Here is a 25921-nt window from a genome sequence, read left to right as displayed (position 1 = left end):
GTTGGAATTCAAGAGGACAAATTGGGGCAAATATTCGTTTATAGGAAGGGGAGTTAGGGATTGGAATAACTACCAAGGGAAATGTTCAATAATTTTCCAATTTCTTTGTGAACATTTAATTAAAGCCTAGGAAAACAACAGATAGAGAATCTGCCACCTGGGCGACTGCTCTAAATGCAGATCAGTAGTGACTGATTGAGCACTACGCAAGTCTTCAATTACATTTGTATTGAAGTCTATATACCCTTGCAATTGTTCCACTACTATCTTTGTCACTTGCTCCTATATTAGGTTGGCAAGCATGCTCAAGATATCTTCGCTACACAGCGCATCCTGGACGGCTTGTTTCACCCAGATCTCTATCAGCACTTGCTTCACTTTGTGCGGCATGATGTTTTTGTCTGCTGGTAGATGTTTATCACAAGTATCACTTCACTAACACTTCTGTATAAGCGCAACAATGTGAGGAACAATTATCAATGTCACAAATCGTCTACACTGAAAAGAACATCTTCAAAGTTAACATTAATCAGGAGCCTTACTTTGTGCGACTATACACTGTTCGCCATGACACAGCTTCCCATGTGATTCCCATGCAGAGGTCGCAGCACTGCTCACTTTTACTTGAGAGTTGTGAGATTCTCAAGAATCCGGCAGCTATCCTTGAGACTCTTGAGCAAGAAAAATTCCCATCTCTATTAAACATAAAGGTCATGACCACTTCCTTCCCGAACCTACTCCTAATCAAGCTAAGCCTTTATTAGATTGCATTAGAGCAATCAAGCAAAATAAATGGAGTGTGTCCATTAGCTTACATCAGCCCATGCCAGCCTCAGCAGTGTTTGTGCTATGGTTCCATTCATTACTGCACAAACACATTACAGTGATTTGTTCTCTTCATGATTCCTGCTACTTCCTCCTAAATATTGTCCCTTTGCACTGGTTGTGATAGTCAGGATGAAGATTGTCATTCCTTCATAATTTTAACTATTGAACAGATGCACGAGAGCTCATCCACTAATGTGGAACTATCGATGACTCGTGCTCTAGCGCGGCATACACCAGATCTTTTGCCCTCTTGACCCTTTTAATTGTATTTGCAACAAGGTGATTCCTGACCTTTCAAATGAGAAAAAAGCAAATCAAAGAAGCAAGGTCTTCAGTGACATTCTCTGTCCAAACCAGCAAGTTTCCACACCTCATAAATTGTCATGGTAGACAAAATTGCAGTTACCCATGAGATTTGGGAGAAAGGATAGGATCAGGAAGAAAAAGTACACAGTATTTCAGATTCCTAATCTATTAACTCGACATCACCAGAAATACATTTTCAAAGACAAGAGAATTATTCCAGAATAAGTTGATCTTGCTTAGAGCATAAAACTAATTTCATTTTCCATTTTGGTAGACATTATTTACATATGCAGTACCTATATACACACATAACCAGAGTCAACTGAGATACTGATTGATTCAAAATTAAGTTTAATTTAGGTTGACACACCAGAATTTTTAAAAAGAAAGTGATAACTGACTATCAAAATGTTATCAACTGCCAGGAAATTGATTAAATTTTAATTTAATTAATCATCTTGAATATGCAGTAAATTTGGTCACAGAATGATTCCATAATTATTATTGCTAACTATGGAAAATTACATATTAAACAAAAAATATGTAATGATTGTCCTTGATTACCACAAACACCCAATGACTACAAGTGAATGCCTCAATTCAAAGAACAAAACCAATTAATAATTACACTGTATGAAGTGTAATCTGCAATCACATGAAGTCATCTGAGTCGTTACCATCTCCGGCTGTATTTACTGTCATGTTCTCTAGCTTCATAAGTGTACTGTAGCTCCTGTGAACAAAAATAAAGCACTGCATCAGTTTTAGTGAAGACACAATATTAACGGTGAATGTAATGTACTAAGCCTTTCATTAGTGTTACAGGCTCAAAAAGTATACCGTGGAACCAAGGGAGGTCAGACAGGGTAAATGAAAGTCAGGAGCCTGGCACAAGTAAGTGGACGTAATGCCAGGGCTCAGCTAAGGACCTCATGGTCGCCAACTCATGTTCCCTAATTACAATCCCCTGGAGCCTGTTGGAGTTGCCTCTTACGACAGGTACGAGATACCGTGGGTGTTATTCTATCACCTCCACCCGCAGGGGGTTACAGTTAAAGACAATGGTAAAGTCATGTTGAAACACTAAATCACGTAAAATTCCTGAAGCGAAGCAACTTTGGATGTTGTCATCACTTGAATTGGAAGCTTGCTAAAAAAGAACTAGAACTAGTTCCCACATCATAAGTAAACTCTAGCTCAGGATTCATGGTCAGGGGCCGCCGGTCTAGCTGCGGCCAGTAACGTGGTCACCAAACGCCTAGGTTTGGATAAGGCTCTTGATTATTATTTACAGTTACAATAAATATATTTTGAAGTTTGTTGTTCATGTTATTGTATACTGATTATAAATCTGCTAACAATTTTCTTACGTACTTTTAATAATAATTAATGTGATTGTAATCAGGAAAATTGTTCACACAAGGAGATTTGAGGAAGGTGAGAAGAAACCAACACGATGTACTTAGTCGGAGGAACAGAAATTACAACAACTGATGAAAATGAAGAACTATAGGGTAAGAGGGAAACCTCAACAAAGTGACCCATTCGTGAAGAAGAAGAGGAATTAATGTTAATGAACATAGGTTTTCGTGGTTCACTGTATTAACATAAAGAAATAAATATGGAAACTGGATTAAAGCCACTTATATATATTTAACAAAGCCATGCTTTCTGCCAAATTTCATTAGCCTTCATCAGGGCTTTGTTAAATATATATAAGTGGCTTTAATCCAGTTTGCATATTTATTTATTTTAAAAAATTAATGTTTTTGATTTACGTCCCACTAACTACTTTTTGAGGGTTTTTGATGGAATTTCGTCCCTCAAGTTCTTTTTTATGTGCCAGTAAATCTACCGACACGAGGCTGACATCTGAGCACCTTTCAAATCACAATTCAGTTGTTGGATAAGTGAAGGGAGTAATGTGGATACACTTTGGGCTAAATTTAAAGGAATTATTTGGGAAGGAGAGAAGAGATTTGTACCTGTTAAGAAGGGTAAAATGACCTCAGACCCTGTTTATTATACAAGGGAAATAAGAAAATTAAAAAGAAAATGTAGAATAGTAAACAGGAAAATCAAAGAGGGTAGGGAGAGTAGAGAAACTAGAAAACAGCTAATGAGGGAACTGAATAGAGTGAAAAAGGAAGCAAAAGAGAATTATATGAATGGCATACTTCAAGAGGGTAATGACCACAAAGGGAAATGGAAAAAGCTGTATTCATATATCAGGAATCAAAAAGGAAAAGGAGTCCAAATTCCTACAATGGTGGGAGAAGGGGGTGAACACTATTTAACAGATACTGAGAAAGCAAACCTATTTAGTAGGGAATTTAGAGATTCAGTAGATGATTGTCAAGAGTTGGAAACCGAAACAGAAGATAGAGAGGGAGAGAGACAGAGGGAAACAAGAAGCTTCTCATTCACAAACGAAGATATTTTCAGAGAAATCCAACTGCTTCAGCAAGGAAAAGCTGCAGGAAGTGATCAAATTACTGGGGAGGTATTAAAGACAATGGGGTGGTACATAGTGCCTTATTTAAAATTTCTCTTTGACTATGTCATAAATAATAGTGTAATACCAAAGGAATGGAAGGAATCTATAATAATACCAATTTATAAAGGAAAGGGTGATAAAAGGAAACCAGAGAACTACAGACCAATCAGCCTGACCAGTATAGTTTGTAAAATTCTGGAGAGTTTAATATCGAAGTACATCAGAGGGATATGTGATGATAAAAATTGGTTCATGAGGAGCCAGTATGGATTTAGAAAGAAATTTTCTTGTGAGGCACAACTGGTGGGATTTCAGCAGGACATATCAGATCAGTTGGATTCAGGAGATCAGTTAGATTGCATAGCCATAGATCTTTCCAAAGCCTTTGATAGAGTGGAACATGGAATATTATTAAAGAAATTGGAGGGAATAGGATTGGACGTAAGGGTTACACGTTGGATAAAAGCATTTCTAAATTCAAGGGTTCAGAAAGTCAAAGTAGGAAATAATGTATCGCAGGAAGAGAAAGTTTGGAAGGGAATTGCACAGGGTAGTATAATCGGTCCGTTACTTTTCTTAATATACGCAAATGATTTAGGGAACAATATAACATCAAAAATAAGATTGTATGCAGATGACATAATTGTTTATAGAGAAATAAACAACATTGAGGATTGTTCAGAATTACAAAGGGACCTTGAAAGTATCCAACAATGGGTTGAAGAAAATAATATGAAGGTTAATGGAGGCAAATCAACTGTTACAACTTTTACAAACAGGAGCTTTAAAACTGAATTTGAATATACTTTGGATGAGGTAGTTATCCCAAAAGATGGCAAGTATATATACTTAGGTGTGAGATTTGAAAGTAATTTGCACTGGAAGGGTCATATTGATGACATTGTTGGGAAAGCATACAGATCATTACATGTCATAATGAGGCTACTTAAAGGATGTAACAAAGAATTAAAAGAAAAAAGTTACTTGAGTATGGTTCGTCCATTATTGGAATATGCAAACAGTGTTTGGGATCCTCACCAAGAATACCTAATAAAAGAAATAGATAGTGTGCAGAGGAAAGCAGCAAGATTTGTAACAGGGGATTTCAGGAGAAAGAGTAGTGTATCAGAAATGTTAAAGGAACTTGGGTGGGAAACTTTAAGTAAGAGAAGGGAGAAAACTAGACTTACAGGATTATATAGAGCCTATACAGGAAAAGAAGCATGGGGAGATATCCGTGAGAGGCTTCAGTTGGAAAATAATTATATCGGCAGGACTGACCACAAATATAAAATTAGAAGGAATTTTAGCAGAAGCGATTGGGGTAAATTTTCATTCATTGGGAAGGGTGTGAAGGAGTGGAACATTTTACCAGGGGTAGTGTTTGATCCTTTTCCAAAATCTGTACAGATATTCAAGAAGAGAATAAACAGCAACAGAGAAAATAAATGAAGTGTTAGAGGGCATTCGACCGGTGCAGGTTATTGTAAAAAAAAAAAAAAAATGTGTGTGAATAAATTAATTCCATCCCCTGGTCTAAGGAGTTTGGACAGCCAAAGTAGGGGACTGCCTGTAGGGGTGGAGTACAGTGGGGACTTCGAGGGCCCTGGGACCGCTACGGTAGCTGTGAAGGCCCTTCAGGAACTCTGAAAAGTGGTGGTAAAAGGGGCTCTGGTTAAGACGCAGCAGGTCGTTATGCTACTTAGGATCCAGAACGGGTAAAAAGTAAAAACAAAAAAATAGTAAATAATTAAATGCAATGTAAATATTAATGTTATACCAGTTTTATAGTATCATTTGAAGCAATTCCACATACTGTATATCAGTTGACTATATTTGTAAGTAGTACAGGAGATATTATAATTAGAATTTTGTAAACAATATAAATTTATTAAGGATGAGCTGTGTGTTTAATAGAAAACATTGTTAGCGTAAATTGTATAATATTGTATTATAGGAAAAATTTTCTTCTCTTGTTAATTTAATATTTAGTGCTTGACAATAATGTATTTTAGTGTACCATTTGCCACCGAGGTAGACACCCCATTTGCAAATAAAGAGATTTTGATTTTGAAATACCATTGGACTGAGCCAGGATAGAATCTACCATGTGGGAGTCAAAAGGCCAGCACCTCAACAGTCTCAAAACCAGTAGCGTAGCCAGGATTTCAGTTTGGGGGGAGGGCATTAATCCAGAATTTTATTTTGATAGGTGTCGAAACTTCCATAGTTTAGGTGGTGTAGAATACCGAAAAAGGAAATGAGTGTCCTTGGATCCAAGTAAAAGTGGTGGATTCGTGCGGATTCCGGAAGCTAATAGTAATTTTCATCATCTTCTTCTTCTTCTTCTTCTTCTTCCCCGTTTTTCCCACATCTGTGGGGTCGCGGGTGCGAACTGTCTCGCACATGTGTATTTGGCCCTGTTTTACGGCCGGATGTCCTTCTCGATGCCAACCCTATATAGAGGGATGTAATCAGTGTTGCGTGTTTCTTTGGTGGTTGGTAGTATAGTATGTTGTCTGAATATGAATATGTTGCGACAAACACCCAGTCCCCAGCCAGAAGAATTAATCGGACACGATTAAAATCCCCGACCCAGCCGGGAATCGAATCTGGAACCGTCTGAACCGATGGCCTCAACACTGATCATTCAGCCAATGAGTCGGACTCCAGAAGCTAATATTAACTCTCTTGGTGCCAGGCGGTAGTGCGAGCATCCGCCCTTTAAATTGCCAGAGCCGATCTGGTCGGCCGTTAACAATCCAGTCGGAAGTTGCCAGAGCCGATTACATCGGCCGGCTTAAAATTCTGTGATAGACGTAATTTTGAAGCAACCTATAGTGAAGTGCATACTTTTGTTACAACCTGTAGTAAAAGGGCTACACATTATTGTGTGTCTGGCCTTGCTTTGGCAGTTCTAAGAGGGTGTTATACCTTTCACAAGAGTAGTTTCCTGTGTTTACAAATAATGCTAACCGATCAGTAAGGGATTGCTCCTTGCAGTGAGTGAATTTGTGACAAGAAAATGGCATGTTATTCACGTGATAATTTTTCAACAGGTATTGATGACAATAAACGAATGTATTTAGAACAGTGCGAAGTTAACGCTGATGATTTATCGGATAGCGATAGGGAATTTAGTTCAGAGAGTAGCGACGAAATTATACCGGACACACCCGCGGAATCATCGCAGCTAAAGAAGAGACGTTTAATTGTGTCTAACAGCACTGAAGCTACTCTGAATATGGTGGTAGATGAAACTAGTGATAACGAATATGATGATGATGATGTCTCTGGAGAACATTTTGTGGAAATTTGTTCCAATGAACCCAACAACATTCCTCAACCTCCTGTCTCCTTCAAGGAAGTTCTTAGACCTAAACATGCCATACCGTCTGATTCTCCGCCCAAATCACACTTCAATTTACTTTTCACTTACTCTCTGCTAAACCTTATAGTCACATATAGTCCTCTATCATTACCTAAATGCCGGTCTCCGCGGGCCAAGTGTAGCGTGCCTGCCTCTCACCCGGAGGTCATGGGTTCGATTCCCGCCCAGGTCAAGAATTTTCGCCTGGTCCTGAGGGTTGGTTTGAGGTTCACTCAATCTAAGTGACCCTAAGTGATTGCAATTGAGGAGATATCCTTGGTGAGAGGACCCCGGTCTGGAAAACCAAGAATAATTACTGAGAGGATATGTCTCACTGACCACGATTCACCTCGTAAAGTGCAGGTACCAAACTGAGCAGCGGTCGCTTAGTGGGTCAAAGGAAATCACGGCTTTAGTGCCATACATTTCTTAATTTCGTAAATTCTGTTGTATTGTAAAATTATTTTTCTAATACAGTATATACTACAACCGAAAACGAGAAACTTTTTTTTTTCTGAAAACAAAAACTATAATATCAACTACTATTTTTTACTTATTTAATAATTCAGAATTATTTTAGTACTGTGTTGTCCGCACGTAGAAAATTTGTTGTCTGTATTTGCCAAATATCGATACATACACGCGAATTTTATCGGTGAGTAAATTGTCTTGTTTCTATTAGTGACATATGTTTGAATTTTTATTTTTTACGTTTTTTTTTCTCGTTCAAATTAGTTATTCTATAGAATTGTATTTAGAAATACATTATACATAATTACGTATAATCTTTTGTATCGTAAATTATTTTTCCAAAGTAGATATTGAGAGAGAAAGTGCGAAAATATTCTTCTCTTCCTAAAAATAAACGTTATCGACAACTATAAATCAACAATAAAACGTCTTTGACTCTTTATATCACTCCAAACTAGTTTCTTATTCTACGTAGTCGATATGTAGGAAAATTTCATGCCGGTATTTGCTATACACCGGTAGATATACGCAAATTTTAAAATACATGTATTTCCACTGAAAACGGCGTGGCACTTTACAGTAGTAGAGTGGAGGCGGAGCTCTGGCCTCTTCCAGCTGATGGGGAGCGGCCGACTAGATCGGCTCTTGGCTCCAAGAGGGTTAATGTACATTATGTATAAAATGCTCAATAAAAGGACATTCGTTAAAACTCCTGGGGTGTCTGGACTCCTTGGACGACAATCCCTCCCCATTCCCCGGCTACCTCTGTTACTTCCATCCCAACATAACTGCAGCATTTCATATATTCCGAGTACAAGTGAAATGAATGCAAGAATAAACAGTTTGAGTAAGGATGCAGTATTCTGGTTTAGAATAAATACGGTAATGTTATTATAATAATGGTCATATGATAAGCAATAAAGAAATTACATTTTATACAAATAATGCGGCAAAGATACACACACACGTCGAATACAGGTTTCTCGTCCTTCTTGTCCATCGCTAGATGATGAAGGCAAGAGAATGATGGCCCACTGTGACTCGTTACTTCAACATTATAAACAAACCCTAGATGACACAGACTTCGAATCTAACCGCATCTTAAGAAATCGCACAAAGCAGTTAATCAGAAAAAGAAAAAAAAGTATATATTTTCAGAATTTAGCTAACAAGTTAAATTCCAATCGCGCATGGGACCAACTTAGAGTTCTGGAAATAGGAAAACATCAACAGAGATAAATTCCACTTGACGAACTGAATGATTACTTTAGGAGAATAAATATTCAACCTACCCAAATAAACTGCACTGACTCACTGCCCTCCTCTCCAGCCAATCCTTTTTTTTTTTTGGCTAGTTGCTTTACGTCGCACCGACACAGATATGTCTTATGGTGACGAACCAGCCAATCCACCATTCACATTTCACAGTGTCACAGAAAATCAGGTTAATAGGCTTTGTACTCAATTAAATCAAAGACTACATGTGTAGATGATATTCCTATTACTTTTATACATAATAATAGATTTATTAAACACACTGCATACTTTTAACAAAGAATGGTTATAAGGTCCCTTGAAAGTTATAATTGTTTGCATAGAAATTCAGGGAATTTATCCTCTCTTTACAATCAATCAAGTGGTACTGAGGGCAATACAAGCCGCAGAGCGTACAGGAACACTGAGTTGAAGCATGATGGTAACCTCGTTGGTGACAAATTCTATGGTGAAAGCCATGCGCTGCAGTCCGCGTGAAGACATGTCAGAGTTCAAAGTTGGACTCTTTCCATACATCTGTGTTCATTGCAGGAGTTTCATAGAAGTCTGGATCTATTGCTGCAAGCTTTTGCTGCCTTTGTTCGATGTGGGCCTCATATGCTGGGGTGGTACGTTCCGAGCTGTCAGTGGAGAGATGGCGTGGGAAGACATCAGTAGACGAATAAGTTTCGATGGTGTCTTTAAAAGTAGGAAAGATCACAATATGAAGATAAAGTTGGAATTCAAGAGGACAAATTGGGGCAAATATTCGTTTATAGGAAGGGCAGTTAGGGATTGGAATAACTTACCAAGGGAGATGTTCAATAAATTTCCAATTTCTTTGCAACCATTTAAGAAAAGGCTAGGAAAACAACAGATAGGGAATCTGCTACCTGGGCGACTGCCCTAAATGCAGATCAGTAGTAACTGATTGATTGATTGATTGATTGACTGATTGATTGATTGGATTCTAGATTATTACTTATCATTATCTCCCTTATGAAAAAGTCCGTGTCTACCAGTTTGTACACTAACCGTGTCCGAACTGTTCTGTGTAGCCGTAATGCTCTTTACAAGTAGGTGGCTTTCACAGCTTCCAGTTTCCCCAGGTTGGCCATAGTGAGATGCGTCCATATTTTGCTGATGGCATAGCAGGCTATTGGAGCTATCTTAATGTTAAAGAGAATGAGGGCGGTTCTTACTGATAGTTTCTCAATGCTCTTTATTTCAAATATGGATTTGATTGCTACAGTGCATCGTTCCTCTATGTGTTTAGTAAACGTCTTCCCAGTTACTTGCAAGGTTAAGCCTAAATAACGATACGAGTTTACCAGCTCTAGTTTGTTATTGCCGCACTCAAAGACATCTTCTGTAGAGATATTTCCTCCTCGCCTAAATTTCATACCTTTTGTTTTGCTGGTATTTATCTCTAGATCATTTCTCAGAGACCATTCGTTTAGCTTATTGAGTCCTTGCTGCAGGGATTTTCTGTTTTTTGATAGCAATATCATGTCATCAGCGTACAGGAACTTGCAACATTTTCCGAGGCCACCTCACTGATGACATCGTGAGTCAACAGATTAAAAAGCACTGGGCTGAGAGGGTCCCCTTGGAGTACGCTATTAGTCTGGGTTATAAGTCCAGACTGGCCTACTTTATCACTAAGCCAGTTAGAACTTAGTATATCTTCCAATAAGTGCAATAGTGGATTCCCTGGTCCTAATATAAAAGATAGTTCCCTAAATAGAATGGTTCTGTTAACTCCATCGAACGCTTTAGTATAATCCACGAAGATAGCATAAACGAAGCCTCCAGTTATGCTTGTAGCATCCCATATGATGCTAAGTACCCTCTCAATTGCTTGGATTGTTGTTCTACCGGCAGTAAATCCATATTCTTCTTCTGGTATGTTCATCATGGCTTGTGGTAGGATGCGATCTAATATTAACTTGGTAAATACTTTAAAAGGAGCACATTCGAGGGCTATCCCACGATAAGAATCTGGTGAGTTCTTCGGCCCTTTTCCTTTATATAGCACCTGGATAGTAGATTCTCTCCACCTCCTAGGGATTTTCCTCTGAACGATGCATTCATTGAATATTGCTGTCCATATAACTACAGTTAGAGAAACTGATTCTTTTAGAAGCTCGTTTGTGAGGTTGTCCAGACCTGGCGCTTTTCCTTATTTACATCTTTAAAATGCGTTCCATTCTTCTTCCACTGTTATTGGCATGATTGGATCCTGCTGCGTGGTTCGGGTCTGTATGTCGGCCATTTTGGGAGTTGTTCTTGGTTGACCAGGGAAAATTCTTCTTCAAGGGCTTCGAAAACAGAGCCTTACAGTCGGGTTTGTCCGGACGGCAATTAAAGTCCCCTGTTAGTAGTATTGGCATGTTATTACTCACTTTCTCTAAAGCATGCAAAATAGTTTCTATTAGGGTTGGCACTATGTCCCTGTTTCGGGACACTGTGCCGGTGCACCGTTATGTTCCGCTGTTCCGAAACACGGAGTGTCAATTGCTCCGAAACATTCTCAAGCGAGACCGAGATATTGACTTGCTATCCCGTCAGAAGCGCCCTTCCCCTTCGCCTACTAGCTGACTGTCGATACCGGCCGTGTGCACTTTGTTCTAGCGCCTGACACTCAGGAACCGTCATCGGCTAAGTTAGCGTGCTGGCCTTTGGTCACAGGGGTCCCGGGTTCGATTCCCGGCAGGGTCGGGAATTTTAACCATCATTGGTTAATTTCTCTGGCACGGGGGCTGGATGTATGTGTTGTCTTCATCATCATTTCATCCTCATCACGACGCGCAGGTCGCCTACGGGAGTCAAATCAAAAGACCTGCACCTGGCGAGCCGAACCCGTCCTGGGATCTCCCGGCACTAAAAGCCATAAGCCATTTCATTTTTATCGGCTAAGTTTGTGCATGATCGCGTAGCAGGATATTTAGCCACCACACTCTCCCTCTGCTTGAGCTTTTCAGAACTTATGATTTTCACTTTCCTCGAGTTCAGAGTGTATTGTGAACAGAATTACAGGCTCAGTGATATAACTGAACGCTCACAATGCTATCGCTTGCCCAATTTGTAATCGGTTCTAATGCTACTAGGTACACATTCATTATTTCTAACACCTTAAAGAGAAACTAAGTCGCTAATATTATTCTGAAACACTTACATCTACATGACTTGTAAATATCACTTCTTCACCTGAATGTTTCGTCTTAAAATGACAATTCAAGTTTTCCTATAATTAAAGGATGTAGAACATTCTGACATACTGAGCCCACCAAGTTATTCACAACTATTAGAGAATTAAATAATACACTTCACTAGCTTAAGTGATGATTTCACTGAACATTCTGAAAGAATGAAACTCAAGTCCACGTTTTAACAAACTTCACCTCATTACCGCAAGCTACAGTTAACTGATTGGAAGCATCTTTTCACGCGGGATCTTCGAGAATGCTTACACTATAAGAAAGAAAAGAAAGAAAGTCTTGTGTATAATAAAATGAAGTACGGGTACAACATACTGGGCACACGAAGTTATACTTGGCTATTTTACAATTAAATAATACACTAGTTTAATTGGTTTCACTTCGAGATTTGCAGTAATCAAAGGTAAGCGGGACCTGTGACGACACGATGCGTTCGGCACCATGAGTCAAGTGACAGCGGATTTAGCCGATGACGGCTCATGACGGCTCCTGAGTGTCAGGTGCTAGACGGAAGTGCAGTGTGCCCGTGCCGCCGCCAGTCCCGCCATGTGCTGCTCGTGTTGGAGTGTTCCGTGTTCTGTCATATCCTCTTTGTTCTGTGAGTTCCGTTGCAGCCTGCCACTGGCCTTCGGTAGTAAATCGGTACATGCGAATAACTTAAATGTGTTCTGTTTTGCGTTCAACTGTTCTATAAGCGTGTTTTCATTGAAGCCTAGGAATATACACCGTACAAAGGACGGTAAACTTTCCATGACGTCGCACCGGAGTCCTGTTTGGGACTTTTTTACTAGAATAAAACCCGACAGAGTGAAATACAATATATGTTTTTCTATTTTGTGTGCAAAGAGATCTTCAACCGGCACAATGTCCGACTCGTTGGCTGAATGGTCAGCGTACTGGCCTTCGGTTTAGAGGGTCCCGGGTTCGATTCCCGGCCGGGTCAGAGATTTTAACCTTCATTGGTTAATTCCAATGGCCCGGGGGCTAGGTGTTTGTGCTGTCCCCAACATCCTTACAACTCACACACCACACATAACACTATCCTCCACCACAATAACACGCAGTTACCTACACATGGCAGATGCCGCCCACCCTCATCAGAGGGTCTGCCTTACAAGGGCTGCACTCGGCTAGAAATAGCCACACGAAATTAAATTAACCGGCACAATGACGAGACATTTCAGACTTAAACATCCCACAACAGACATTTATCAAAGTAGTTTCTTATCGGTACATCATGACTCAGAAGACGAAAAGGCAACAACTGAAGCTTCAAGTCCTGTGCCTGCCACATCTGTTAAAGTAATAACTGGACAAACCTATCTTCCTGTGTCGCTAATGCAAGCTGTTTCATCATCATCTACCACCAACACTACTACTGCTACTACTACAACAGGTACGTCCGATCATACACTCGAGTTAAGCACATTAAGCAGAGGGAAGGTACAAAGATTGAAACAAAATAGAATACAAGCCTATTCATCCAGGCCTATGTCAACAACTAAGAAAGAGAAACTTGAACAGTTGTTGAAATGGATTGCAAAAGATTTTTTACCTTTCAATATAGTTGAGGCTGAGGAGTTTCAGAAGTTTTTATCGATGTTGAATCCTAATTATAGTATCCCAAGCCGTAAAACACTTTCGAATAGTCTCTTGAATAAACTCTATGACACAACATTGCAAGATGTCAAAGCTAACATGTCAGAAAATGCTTCATATGTACCCTTACAACAAATGGGTGGATTTCATTGAAAAATGAAAACTATACAGCAGTTACCGCTCATTTCATATGTAAAAGTGATGGCACACTCTCTTCAAAGCTTCTGTCCTGCTCAAAGTTTGTAGGAAGACACACAGCAGACAACATTGCCGAAGAACTCAAGAAAGTGGTAATAGAATGGGATCTTCAGGACAAAATCGTGGCCTGCACAACAGATAATGCTTCAAATATGGTTAGTGCGGTTCAGAAGTGCAACTGGTGGCACGTTCCGTATTTAGCGCATAGTTTGAATCTAGTAGCACAATCAAGCCTGGAAGAAATATGGCCAACGAGAGAGAAGGTAAAACGTATTGTCGAATTCTTTAAAAGGAGCCCACAATCCTTGGAGAAACTTCACAGCACTCAAAAACAGATGGGTTATCCTGTTCTGACTCTAAAGCAGGACTGTCCAACACGGTGGAACTCGACATACAAGATGATGAATAGAGTGATTCAGACCAAAGAACCACTACAAAGTACTCTTGCAATAATGAACAATAATTCTGTGGAAGTTTTAAACAATGAAGACTGGTACATAATTGAGAAATCAGTTGAAATTCTTCGGTGCTTCGATGAAATGACGAGGGAAGTCAGCAGTGAAAAGCACGTTATCCTTTCAAAAATTGGATTGATGAGTAGGAACCTTCGAACTCATTACCAACAGCTGCGAGAGGTGGAATATGACAGTCCGGCCATTTCTCGACTCCTTGGCAAGATATGTGAAGAACTGACAAGTAAAATTTGCAATAAGTACCACAATATAAATATAATGTGGGAAGCAACACTTTTAGATCCACGTATGTTTTTATGAAGGATGAAAGCAAACTTAAAGAAATAAAGGAAAAACTTATTAATGATGCCGCTACCGTTATTGGCACTGCACACCAACAGACAGCTGTTAACACATCAGGTGGAACACAAGAGCCCTCATAAAATGAGAGTCAGGCATATGGGTCTACAGTATCATTTTCGAGCATACTATGGAAAAACTTTGATGCAGGCGTTGAAGAGCTCGTTCAAGCGCCAACTGTTAATCCAAAAACAGTATCATACAGATTGATAAGTATTTAAATATGCCTCTTCTGCATAGGTTAGAGAATCCTCTTCAATGGTGGAATGACAACAAAGATACCTTGCCAGCCCTCTACGACTTAATGAAGAAGAGACTTTGCATTATGGCGACATCAGTTCCCTGTGAACGAGTGTTCTCAAAGCAGGGACAGACCATCACAGAAAACCGTACACGTCTGAAAAGTGACAAAGTTTCTAAAATCATGTTCCTGAATGAAGATATGCCGTGAACATTTTGAGCACCATTTAAAGTGTTGTAGCCTATTGGAAGATTAACATTTGTTGGTAGTCTCACTTAATTTTTATTTTCGTGCTCTCCTTGTACAGTATATAGTGTTTAATTTTTATTTTCGTGTTCTCCTAGTACAGTATAATATAGTGTTTTATTTTTATTTTCGTATTCTCCTTGTATAGTATATACTGTTTAATTTGTATTTTAGTGTTCTGCTTTAATATTGTGTACGTAAATAGAGTACCGGTGCTGACGAATATATATATATGTATGTATTTTGTTAGTGGCTTTACGTCGCACCGACATAGATAGGTCTTATGGCGACGATGGGACAGGGAAGGGCTAAGAGTGGGAAGGAAGCGGCCGTGGCCTTAATTAAGGTACAGCCTGGTGTGAAAATGGGAAACCACGGAAAACCATTTTCAGGGCTGCCGACAGTGGGGTTCGAACCTACTATCTCCCGAATACTGGATACTGGCCGCACTTAAGCGACTGCAGCTATCGAGCTCGGTAAATATCTCTTTAAATGTGCGAGTATATGTTTAATTAGTGAAAATAACATTGTGACATTTGTAAACACATCTACTGCCAGTGTAATTATGACAGGTGTATTTCAGAATGAATGAAGACATTCTTATCCTAAAAACATTTTAGACATGATATTTCTGGGTGCATATTTCAGATTTTCGACTGGTTTTTCACGAATAATATATAAGTAATAATAATAATAACGTAAATGTTTCAACCTTTTCAATACAATATATTCACAAAATTACAAAATTATACGGTACTAGTTTCGACCCATCTAGGGGTCATCATCAGCCGTGAACTTTTATCCTGGCCCTGATTACAATACCTGCCGATACATTCAACTGGTGGAAATATCCTTAGATTAGTTACTTTTAAACTCCTGTACTGCCATTGTAACTGTGTTATCTGTATTTCGTTTTGACCGAAAAAATCTTGACCTAAACGCAGCCTTTAAACGAGATTATTGTGCGCGAATTTCAGTGTTCCAACTGTTCGTTCGCGTTTCGTGCAGCTTTATGCTGGCCATGGCCATTAGAAACTACACACAGCACGTTCGATACACTGATACAGGCATAGTCCCGCTGGCCCGGAGCATGTAATGTTGTCTCTCGAAGTTCTCTCTACTGCGCAGTGCGTAGTTACAGCCCCGCGTCCGAAGTGCCCACTGCACACAGCCAAGGCCAACTAGTTTATCTAGTGCCGCCTTCGACACAGCACGTTCGTTACAGGCACATTCCAGCTGACGCGGAGCATGTCATGTTGTCTCTCTTTCTCTACTATGCAGTTGTTACAGTCCCGCGTCCCATGTTGCGGCACTCTGTACCGAAACGTTCCGCCTCCAAGCTCCTAATGTTGCGGAACAACTGAATGTGCCGGTCTGCCCAACCCTAGTTTCTATGACAACTTTTGCAGAAACGTTGGGTCTTATGTACATTCCGATTACAGCAAAGCGTCTAAAAGTGACGATCACGATATCGAATTCTGTGTATTTACTAACTATTTGACCCATAGATGGCTTGTAGAAACAGGATACTCCTCTTGACGGTCTGCCTTGATGTCCTATCTTTGCCAGTGAGTGAACCGAATAGTAGCCCTTGATGCTGACTGGTTCCAGGAGGAAAGTTTCAGTTAGGATTATTAAATCTTGAACTAATATGGATATCTCAGGAGTGCGCATAAGTGACTTGAGGCCTTCGACGTTCCATAGGAGGCATGTAAGTTCACTGCCGTCGGATACGAAAGGAGCGAAATGTCACATCTTCTGGCCAAAAATCAGAGCTGAATATTCTCTCCTTAAACTTGATGGGAACTCCAACCTTACAGGCTTTGTTGGATCCTTGGGTTGTCAACATGGAACATTCGGTGACTTTCTCAATACCATTCTCCTTCAGATATTGAGTGATGTCAAACGCAGTTGTTTCGCTGCTAAGGTGACCCACATATATCCATACATTTCTTTCTGCTGCTTTCAGTACTCCAACTGTCGCAGTACCTCTTTGAGCGTCTGGTGGTCTTCTGCGTCTTGATTGCACCTGATGGTCTGGATATTGATTGTATTGTCCACGTGTGCGTCCAATGACTTTGCTCCATGGGGCTTCCTCTTTACCGGGTTGTACAACTACCTCATCTACATTCGCCTCTCTCTCTACACCGACTGGCGCAGTAACTCTTTGGAAGTCTGGTGAATTTCCGATTTTCGATTGCAATTCTTGTTCTGGATATTGACTGTTTTGTCTACGCTTAAGTCCCATAGCTGTGGGCTGCTGGGCGTCCCTTTCAACTAATCGGTCACCTGTATCTTCTGTCTCTGTCACCAAGTTTGTGGTGTGATTGTGACAGCATTTCAGGTTATCCCGGATTGCTGATCGTTTAAGGAACTCCTACGTGTAGACACAGCTGGTGACTCTATCAATATTCTTCTCGGCTTCTGCTTATGATTTTCCTGTATTCTCGGGGCGACCAATTTCTTGTAATTTGCAACGTCTGTTTGTCCTTGAGGGCGAGTGATTTTGTCCATTTCTAATGCTATTATTTCTTGAACTTTTCCTGTAAGTAAAGTCTCCATATATTGCTGCATATGATGTATAGAAGACTGCATAGATTCCATGGATCTTACAAGTTTATCAATAAATACCTCTTGATCTTCCATTTGTCTCATTTTTGGCATACACTTCTTACATAACCGTGTGAGTTTACAATTAGCCCTTTTAAGTATGTCAAATTCGCCTTGAGTCAAGCCCGCACACTTCCTGTGATCCCATTTCTCACATGCTTCGCATTCCACCGAGTCTTCATCGTCTTCAAAACTACGCCTACATATTCTGCAAGGCTCCACTAGACCACCCTGTACATAACATTATGGGTGCTATCTCGCCTATACTGACGCACATACTGAACTACTGTTTACTAAACGGAACTTTCCCTACTTCTGGAAAACAGCCAATATTATATCGGTACCTAAGAGTTTAGACCCACAATCACCCTCTGACTATCGTCCTATGTCCGTACTCCCTGCGCTTTCTAAAGACTTTGAACGTTTAGTACACGAGGAAGTTCTGGAATACCTAAATAAAAATGCTCTTTTGGACCCTTTGCAATCTGGATTTGAGAAGGTTCACAGTACCGCAACAGCACTTTTGAAGGTTGCTGAAGACATTAGAAACGCTATGGACAAACGACTGCTCACTATACGTATCCTTCTGGACTTCAGTAGCGCCTTTCACACTATAGTAATTCCGACTATGATAAAGAAAATGGAACTGCTAAATTTCGACCTGGCTCCGCTTAAGGTTTTTAGTTCTTATTTGCGTAACCGTCAACAGCGTGTAACAGTAAACGACAAGGCCTCTAAATGGAAAATGAAACTTAGTGTTGCCTCGCAGGGCAGTAATCTATGGGCCCTAATTTTCTGTATTTATATCAATGACATACCATCTGTGACAGGAAATAACACACATGACCTCTGTGCTGACGATCTTCAAATATATCGACACTGCAAGACAAGATATTAACAGGGACCTCCGACGACTCAGTGTATATGCACAATGAAGCTCTCTTATATTAAATTACAAAAAAAAAAAAAAAAAAAAAAAAAAAAATCAGACATTTATAATTGGATCACGAAAATTACTGAGCTGCTCAAACAATGTCGCAAACCCGCCTATCCTACTGAATGGTAACATTATTCCCTACAGTAAAACGGTTAAAAATCATGGTGTAATGATGAATGAAACAGTTGATTGGTCTGATTACATGAAAGAAATACGTAAAAAGATCTTTGGAGTTCTTCATCCTCTTAAACGGCAGAGGGATGTATTTCCATTTGAGCTACAGGCCAAACTAATACAGACACTCATTCTCCCTATTCTTGACTATTGTGACATTGTTTTAGTTGACATGACGAGAGAAGAAACACTTAAACTTCAACGAGCACTGAATACCTGCCTGCGATTTATTTACAATATTGGGTACGATGGTCATATCACCCCATACTATGAGGCTGTCTCATGGCTAATGTCTGATAAACGTCGGCAGCTACACACTTTAATGATGGTGATCAGAGTGGTAGCTGAATGTCAGCCAATGTAAATTTCTTCTAAATTCATATTTTTATCATCATTTCACAACTTAAATACACGTTCTAGATTCATTCTTGCTATTCCACTGCACCGCACAAATAAAATTAATAGATCACTTGTGGTGACTGTCGCCAGATTATGAAATTCCCTGCCAGCTCAGGTCAGAGAAACTAGCTTTTTCAAATCACGATGTAAGGTCACCTGCCAAGACTACCTTGTGAGGACAGCTGACTGAATGGTTGAAGTATGAATGTGTGCATTCCTGAGGATTAGCCATTGTAAAGAGTTTTTAATATTAATTAGTTCTAATATTAACTTAGTAAGTAATTTATTTAAATTAATTTCAATTATCTTAATTTATGTAGTTTTAACTATTTTAAGTATCTCAGTTTTTTATTTAGGATTCTGATTATTATGGGGTTAAGTGTACGAGAGGGCCTGGAGCCCTAACTTTGCCACTGTACTGAATGAATGAATGAATGAATGAATGAACAAATAAATAAATAAATAAATAAATAAATAAATAAATAAATAAATAAATAAATAAATAAATAAATAAATAAATAAACAAACAAATAAATAAACAAACAAATAAATAAATAAACAAATAAAGAGATATATAATGTAAAGCGTACGGGTATTGATATATTGTTAGTTGATAAAGAAAAATACATGTTACAACATATGCTATGTAAGGTTTACCTTGTCCTATTAGTTTCCAAGGCGGTTAGGGCCACCCAGCTATGAGCTTGCATCCGGGAGATAGTGGATTCGAACCCCACTGTCGGCAGCCCTGAAAATGTTTTCCCGTGGTTTCCCATTTTCACACCAAGCAAATGCTGGAGCTGTACCTTAATTATTAAGGCCACGGCCACTTCCTTCCCACTCCTAAGCCTTTCCTATCCCACCGTCGCCATAAGATCTATCTGTGTCGGTGCGACGTAAATTGTTAATTACTTTCCCTCGCAAGCCTGGGATACAGAATATAGTAGTATAAAGTTAGAGTTTTGTGACGCTAATATTCGTATGTATAATTTTTATTAACATGCCAGAAACCAACGACACTGAGCTGTTGCCATTTCAACACCGTTTTAAGGGTTACTGATCCAAACCGGAATTTGAACCTGTGACCTCAGACTCAGAAGGACAGCGACTCAACCAACTGAGCCACATGAAAAGGAGGCGTTTGTGATTATTGTTATAAATAGATGCAGTTAGTATTTTTACAAAGGTTTTATGACGAGCATTTATTAAGGCGTAGGTTTTCTTACTGTCCTAAATGCACGAGGCCGGACAGAAAAACTAGCTGGAAGCTAAGGAGCCTTGCAGGGGTGTCGCTTCCTTCTCTGTTCACTTTTCCAAACCAAACTCCATGGCGTAACAGCCCCGAAGGGCCATCGTCTACCAAGTGACCGCTGTTCAGTCCGGAGGCCTGCAGATTACGAAATGTCGTGTGGTCAGCACGACGAATCCTCTCCGCCATTTTCCCTGGATTTCTAGACCGGGGCCGCCATCTCACCGTCAGATAGCTCCTCAATTATAAACACGTGGGGTGAGTGTACTTCGAACCAGCCCTCAGATCCAGGTAAAAGTCTCTGACCTGGCCGGAAATCGAACACGGGGCCTCCGGTAAGAGGCAGGCACGCTACCCCTACACCGTGGGGCCGGCTGGTTTCTTTCAGGTATCCTTATTTTCAAATTTGACTTAAGGCATCCTGCATTCAATTCCCGGCACTGACACAGTTAAGAAAGGCATGCGATGAGGATACAGGCTTGTTTTTGGGTGCAGTAGAGTTTTCCTTGAGTCTCCCGTAATCAAAATATCTACGGCCTGGAAGGTAGTCACCTTCATGGGGTGCAGTACCAAAGTGGTTCCTTTTTTTAAGAAGACAAATTAAATGAAGATTCTACTTCCTCACAAACGAAGAACGATATTGTAATTTTACGAACAGTATCAATAATGCAGCAGGTTTATGTTAATAGTACAGAAGCTATGATTGTACATGGTAATAATCAAAACCAACAATATCTACTGAAGATCCATCGCCGCACTCGGTAGGACCGGCTTTCTTTTCATATCCACCGGGCGAGTTGACCGTGCGGTTAGGGGTGCACAGCTGTGTGCTTGCATCCGGGAGATAGTGGGTTCAAACACCACTGTCGGCAGCACTAAAAGATGGTTTTCTGTGGTTTCGCATTTTCACACCAGGCAAATGCTGGAGCTGTACCTTAATTAAGGCCACGGCTGCTTCTTCCCACTCTCAGCCCTTTCCTTTCCCATCGTCGCCATAAGACCTACGATGCGACATAAAGCAAATTCTAAATAAAAAATAAAAAATCTTTTCACAACTCCTTCCAAGGAAAAGTTGTATCCACACTACTGGCTACTGAAATTATTTTGTGGGTACGCCACTGCATTCATTCACCATTTAAGGTACAAGGTAAGTCCGAATAATGGTTGGATACTCAAAATACACCACCATAAATGATGTGGTTGTGGCTCAAAAGTCTATAAGGAAAAATAAGGGACGGGATCTAGTATTTTAAGTAGAATCCGTATCAATAGAACATGACTTCCCATTTTAAAAATGTTTCATGCGTCGACTGCGATTCAAGCCTGGGCCGTCCTGATGGGAAGATAGAACCATTGGAACTGAGTTATCACACCCGCCAATTACAAAATAGTTACCTGCACTTTTGATGGTGCCATTTGAGGTTCCAATCAGTCCCCAGGAATTTGACAAAATATATAGGCCTACCTATCGAACTTAGGCACGCCATCCATGATTGTCCTGCTACTGTAAGAATAAAAATTTTTCATAACTTACCAAGGATGCACATAGTTTTGGCTTCTCAGTGACAAAAAGGTCCCTCTTCAAAAAAAGTTGCTTATATAGCACAAAATGAGGAACTAAAGTGCAGCTCACAATCCTGTCACAGTCTTCCTAACGCTGCAATTTAAACACAGCACATCTCTCAACAACGGTACAACCCGAGGATCCCTAGGACATTGTTGTTTCCTGGAACTGACATGCAAAAGCTGACACAATGTTGTAAGCTTGCAACTGTTTCTGGCCGTCGCCCCCGTTATCTCGGTGGTCACGTTCTGGCCCCTACTGAGTAATCCCTTGCTAATTGCCCCTTTCTTCTTGTCTTGACATTTTTCAACACACGGTTACATTCTCAATAGTGAGACCTCTACAGGGAAATATCCCCGCGCATCACAATCCTAAGTGTCTTCCTTTCATTCATACAGTACAAATATGGAGAATTATGTATGGCCCTATTGAGCCCTGTTAGTAGATTCTTGTCGCTACGTTAAATTAACATTTCAGCGTATGTCTTTAAGTTGTTTGTACCGTACGTAAAACAACGGCTGATCCTTGCTCTAGTTTCAGGAAATATATTGGGAGAGAGCCCCCCCCCCCCCCCCCCTCCCTGGCTTCGCCAATGCTAGAGACACTCAGCCTGCCTTTTTGTACGTCTAGTACAGTGAGTTTCTCTCATCAGCCAGCCTGCCTGCAATCAATTAATAGATCCTCGACACATGCTCAATGATAAAAGTGAAAATGAATATTTAAAAACAACATCAAACTTAGGCTGCAACTATATATATCACACACACTCTCTCTCCCATAGATGTTATAAATTCAGAATGTACATAGCCCCAACTCTAAACCCTAGGATGCTTACTGGGGTAGCACGTCAACCCATTCGTAGCCGTTTATTTTGCAATGTTGTCGTTCGTGCCCGTTGGCTTCCCCCCTCCATGGTAGTCTCTGATGAAGGTGAGTTGAATAACACTAGCAGTGTTACTACATACACTGGCATACAATGAACAACACTGCAGTGAGGAGTGTTTTGCCCCGGTAAGCATTTCGTGCCAGATATTGTTCGATACATGTAGCCTCTATAGCAATGGCATTTAGAGTGACTGATAAGAATTTTGCTGAAATAGTTAGCTCCATCCCAGATGAAGAGAGTGATTATGAAAATGACAAGACAATGTTCAGACTTCATTCCCATACTCTATCTGAAGTCAGTTCACGAGAGGAGTACGATAGTTCTCGCTAACCCTCTTCCTGGAGCCACCCTTAAAGTAAGAAATGGCCAAATTTGGTCTTAGACTCCTATTTAAACTCAAACTCCCACTAGAAATATTGTGTAAGTTGTGTGGAAATCTAATGTAAGTATATGTATGAACCGTAACATTTCATCGACTACGATTTAAGTCCCAAATTTTTCAAATGTATTTATATCGATTTCTCTCGCACATGTTAGTATCACTGTAGTTGTTTATATTTATGAAACTTGTATTTTGAAAAACTGTAATCGAAATGTGAAAAATTTTTTAATGATACAGTCTTTTGATACTTGAATCTTAATGACAAAAAAATTATAGATTTATTTTATTGACAAAAGTATGTTTCTGAATTTTTTATAACTTCAAAATATGTACAATATTTGTCTATAAGATCTATTTAACAGATGCATATACCGGCAATAGGTTGTACAGTGTCTCTGTGTAATTCACAAATTCTCGAGAAATAGTGAAGACAGAACGACATTCTACTTAGCGGGACACAGACTCACACCGTGGGTGACCGGGCGAGCGACAACTACCCGAATATAATTTTTTTTTAAAAGTCCCTGTATTAGCCTCTATAAAAACGTTTCTCAAATCTACAGAATGGCATCAAAACATGCAAGCCGTTGAATTTTTAGAAAGGCCATGGCTATTCAGTGGCAAAGTTATAAGGCGTCTACTGTACCTGACATTTAGTAAAATTAAGAGTTTTACAGACAGCAGGAATATTTTTGTGATGGCTTGCCAAATTATAAGGCCCCTGGAACAGCAAATTTTTAACAGGTTCTCATCGACATTACGACGCCAATTCCATGAACGCAGGAACTGGGTGTTTGTGTTCGTCTCAATACAGGCTCTTCATAGACACACAACTCACTACCAACCAACGGAGAAACACATAATAGTAAATACATCCCTCCACAACATATGCAACACAGATCGCTCCCAGGCCCCACTAGGGTGAGAGGAAAGCAGTGGAACAAGTGGTTAGTAGGTTTCCGTTTCGATGTAATAGAGTTACCTACAAGTTTTAAATTACTAATTAACTTTTATGTGGCCATGACCCTGTCATTTTCTACCATTAGAAAAAAATAACAACTAGAATAATCACGACTGAGTTTGCTCAGTGAAATCAGAATGACGCGATTACAAAGAACCTGGAGAATTCCACTAGCAACAATAAAATTTACGCAAATAATTTTCTGGCTTCTTTGGTGCTGCTAACTGCATATCCAACTCATCTTCACTGGATAAAGTTCAACGACATCCCCATACCCTTCCATTTTTATTCTGTACTTATTAATTATAACTAGAGTTTGTGATTTTTAGCATTTGCGATAAATGCGAAATATGTCGAAACTTTGTCGATGTATGTGCCTTCATCTTATATGACCCGTACGAGTGGTTTTTAGCGATTTCGAATTAGCGATAAAATGCGAAATTATACAATTTATGCGAAATAGATGCGAAACTTGCAGTTTTATACGAAATATAAATATATCTTTTTAAAAGCGATGCATTTTTCTTAAAAATAAGATATATGTTGTTATTTATTTCAGGAGAAATAATTATTACGGCGCCCATTGCGATCGTAAAGCGGTAACATGCTTTGATGGACACTTCCGTCCTGCTGCATGGAACATTTATAAGTTCAGTGAGAAAGGGAAAAAATAACCACATCCCCAACACAAATAGCACAATTTCTGAACAAAGAGAAGAAGCAATTGCTGAAAAGGAAACACTGACTCCACCTCAAATACAGAACAACACGAAAATTAACCTGGATAACAAGCAACACTCAAACGGAAACATAGAAGAGGAAAGAAACAAAGAGGGCTGGAGAGAAGTAAGGAATGGAAGAACACTACCCAGAAGAAACCAACAAGAAGCACTGATTGGAACGAATCAACATGAAGACGAACTACGCACAGCCGAGACTGCCTGGCTCTTCCTGGGAAGGATAAATTCAAATTCCACACAGGAGACAGTCAAGAAATTCCTAATCAGAAACGGGATTGAAGGAAGCATAACTTGTGAAGAAATATCCAGAAGTGGACTCAATAAAGCATTTAAAGTTGGCATCCCCTTTAAATACATGAATTCAGTATCAGACCCAGGGTTCTGGCCAGCAAATGTAATAGTCAGACACTATAGGTTCTTTCGGAGTCAACGGAGAACTGAGGGAGCCATCCTTGATTAACTCAACGAAGATACCCCAAGGGAGCAAGTGCCACAACATACATACCACAGAACAAAATGACAACCGAAAATATAATTTCCAAGATAGCATGTAAAACTGCCTCAACCAACAAAACAGAAAAAGACAGCAAACATAATGAATACACAGGACTGCTATGGAACGTCGAAGGAATTAAGGGAGCAATGGCCATAACACCAGATAACACCATAAGCAAGTACGACATAGTAATATTCACAGAAACTTTCCTCTTTGAAAACTGGCAACATCCACACTTCTATGGTACACATCTCATGGCAAAAAAAGGCTGCTTACTTTCAACCATATTACAATGCTTTGGACATAATAGATGAGCTCCGTGATCTAATACAAACCAGCAAAGGAAATAACCCAACCGTACTAGCAGGAGATTTGAATAGCAGAATAGACACTGATAACTACAAGACAAAACTTATCATTGAAAAGCTCGGAGAACAGGGTTTTCTACTTACAAATAACAACAGGATTCCAACATATATA

The 25921-nt window shown here is 39.7% G+C and overlaps 1 protein-coding gene across 2 annotated transcripts in view; it reads right to left on the bottom strand.

Annotated features, from left to right (window-relative positions):
- Positions 1-1290: 1290 nt before the first annotated feature.
- LOC136871994 (coiled-coil domain-containing protein 25) overlaps positions 1291-25921 on the bottom strand; it is a 222461-nt gene continuing 197830 nt past the window's right edge. For both annotated transcript variants that reach the window (XM_067145782.2, XM_067145783.2), the window contains exon 6: positions 1291-1867. In XM_067145782.2, coding sequence (XP_067001883.1) covers positions 1786-1867 — 82 coding nt within the window. In that variant the 3' untranslated portion in view covers positions 1291-1785. The remainder of the gene's footprint in view (positions 1868-25921) is intronic.

This window comes from Anabrus simplex, chromosome 4, assembly GCF_040414725.1.
Source record: "Anabrus simplex isolate iqAnaSimp1 chromosome 4, ASM4041472v1, whole genome shotgun sequence".
Taxonomy (NCBI): domain Eukaryota; kingdom Metazoa; phylum Arthropoda; class Insecta; order Orthoptera; family Tettigoniidae; genus Anabrus; species Anabrus simplex.
The sequence above is the reverse complement of the archived record's forward strand: the minus strand, read 5'-3'. Positions and strand labels throughout refer to the sequence as shown.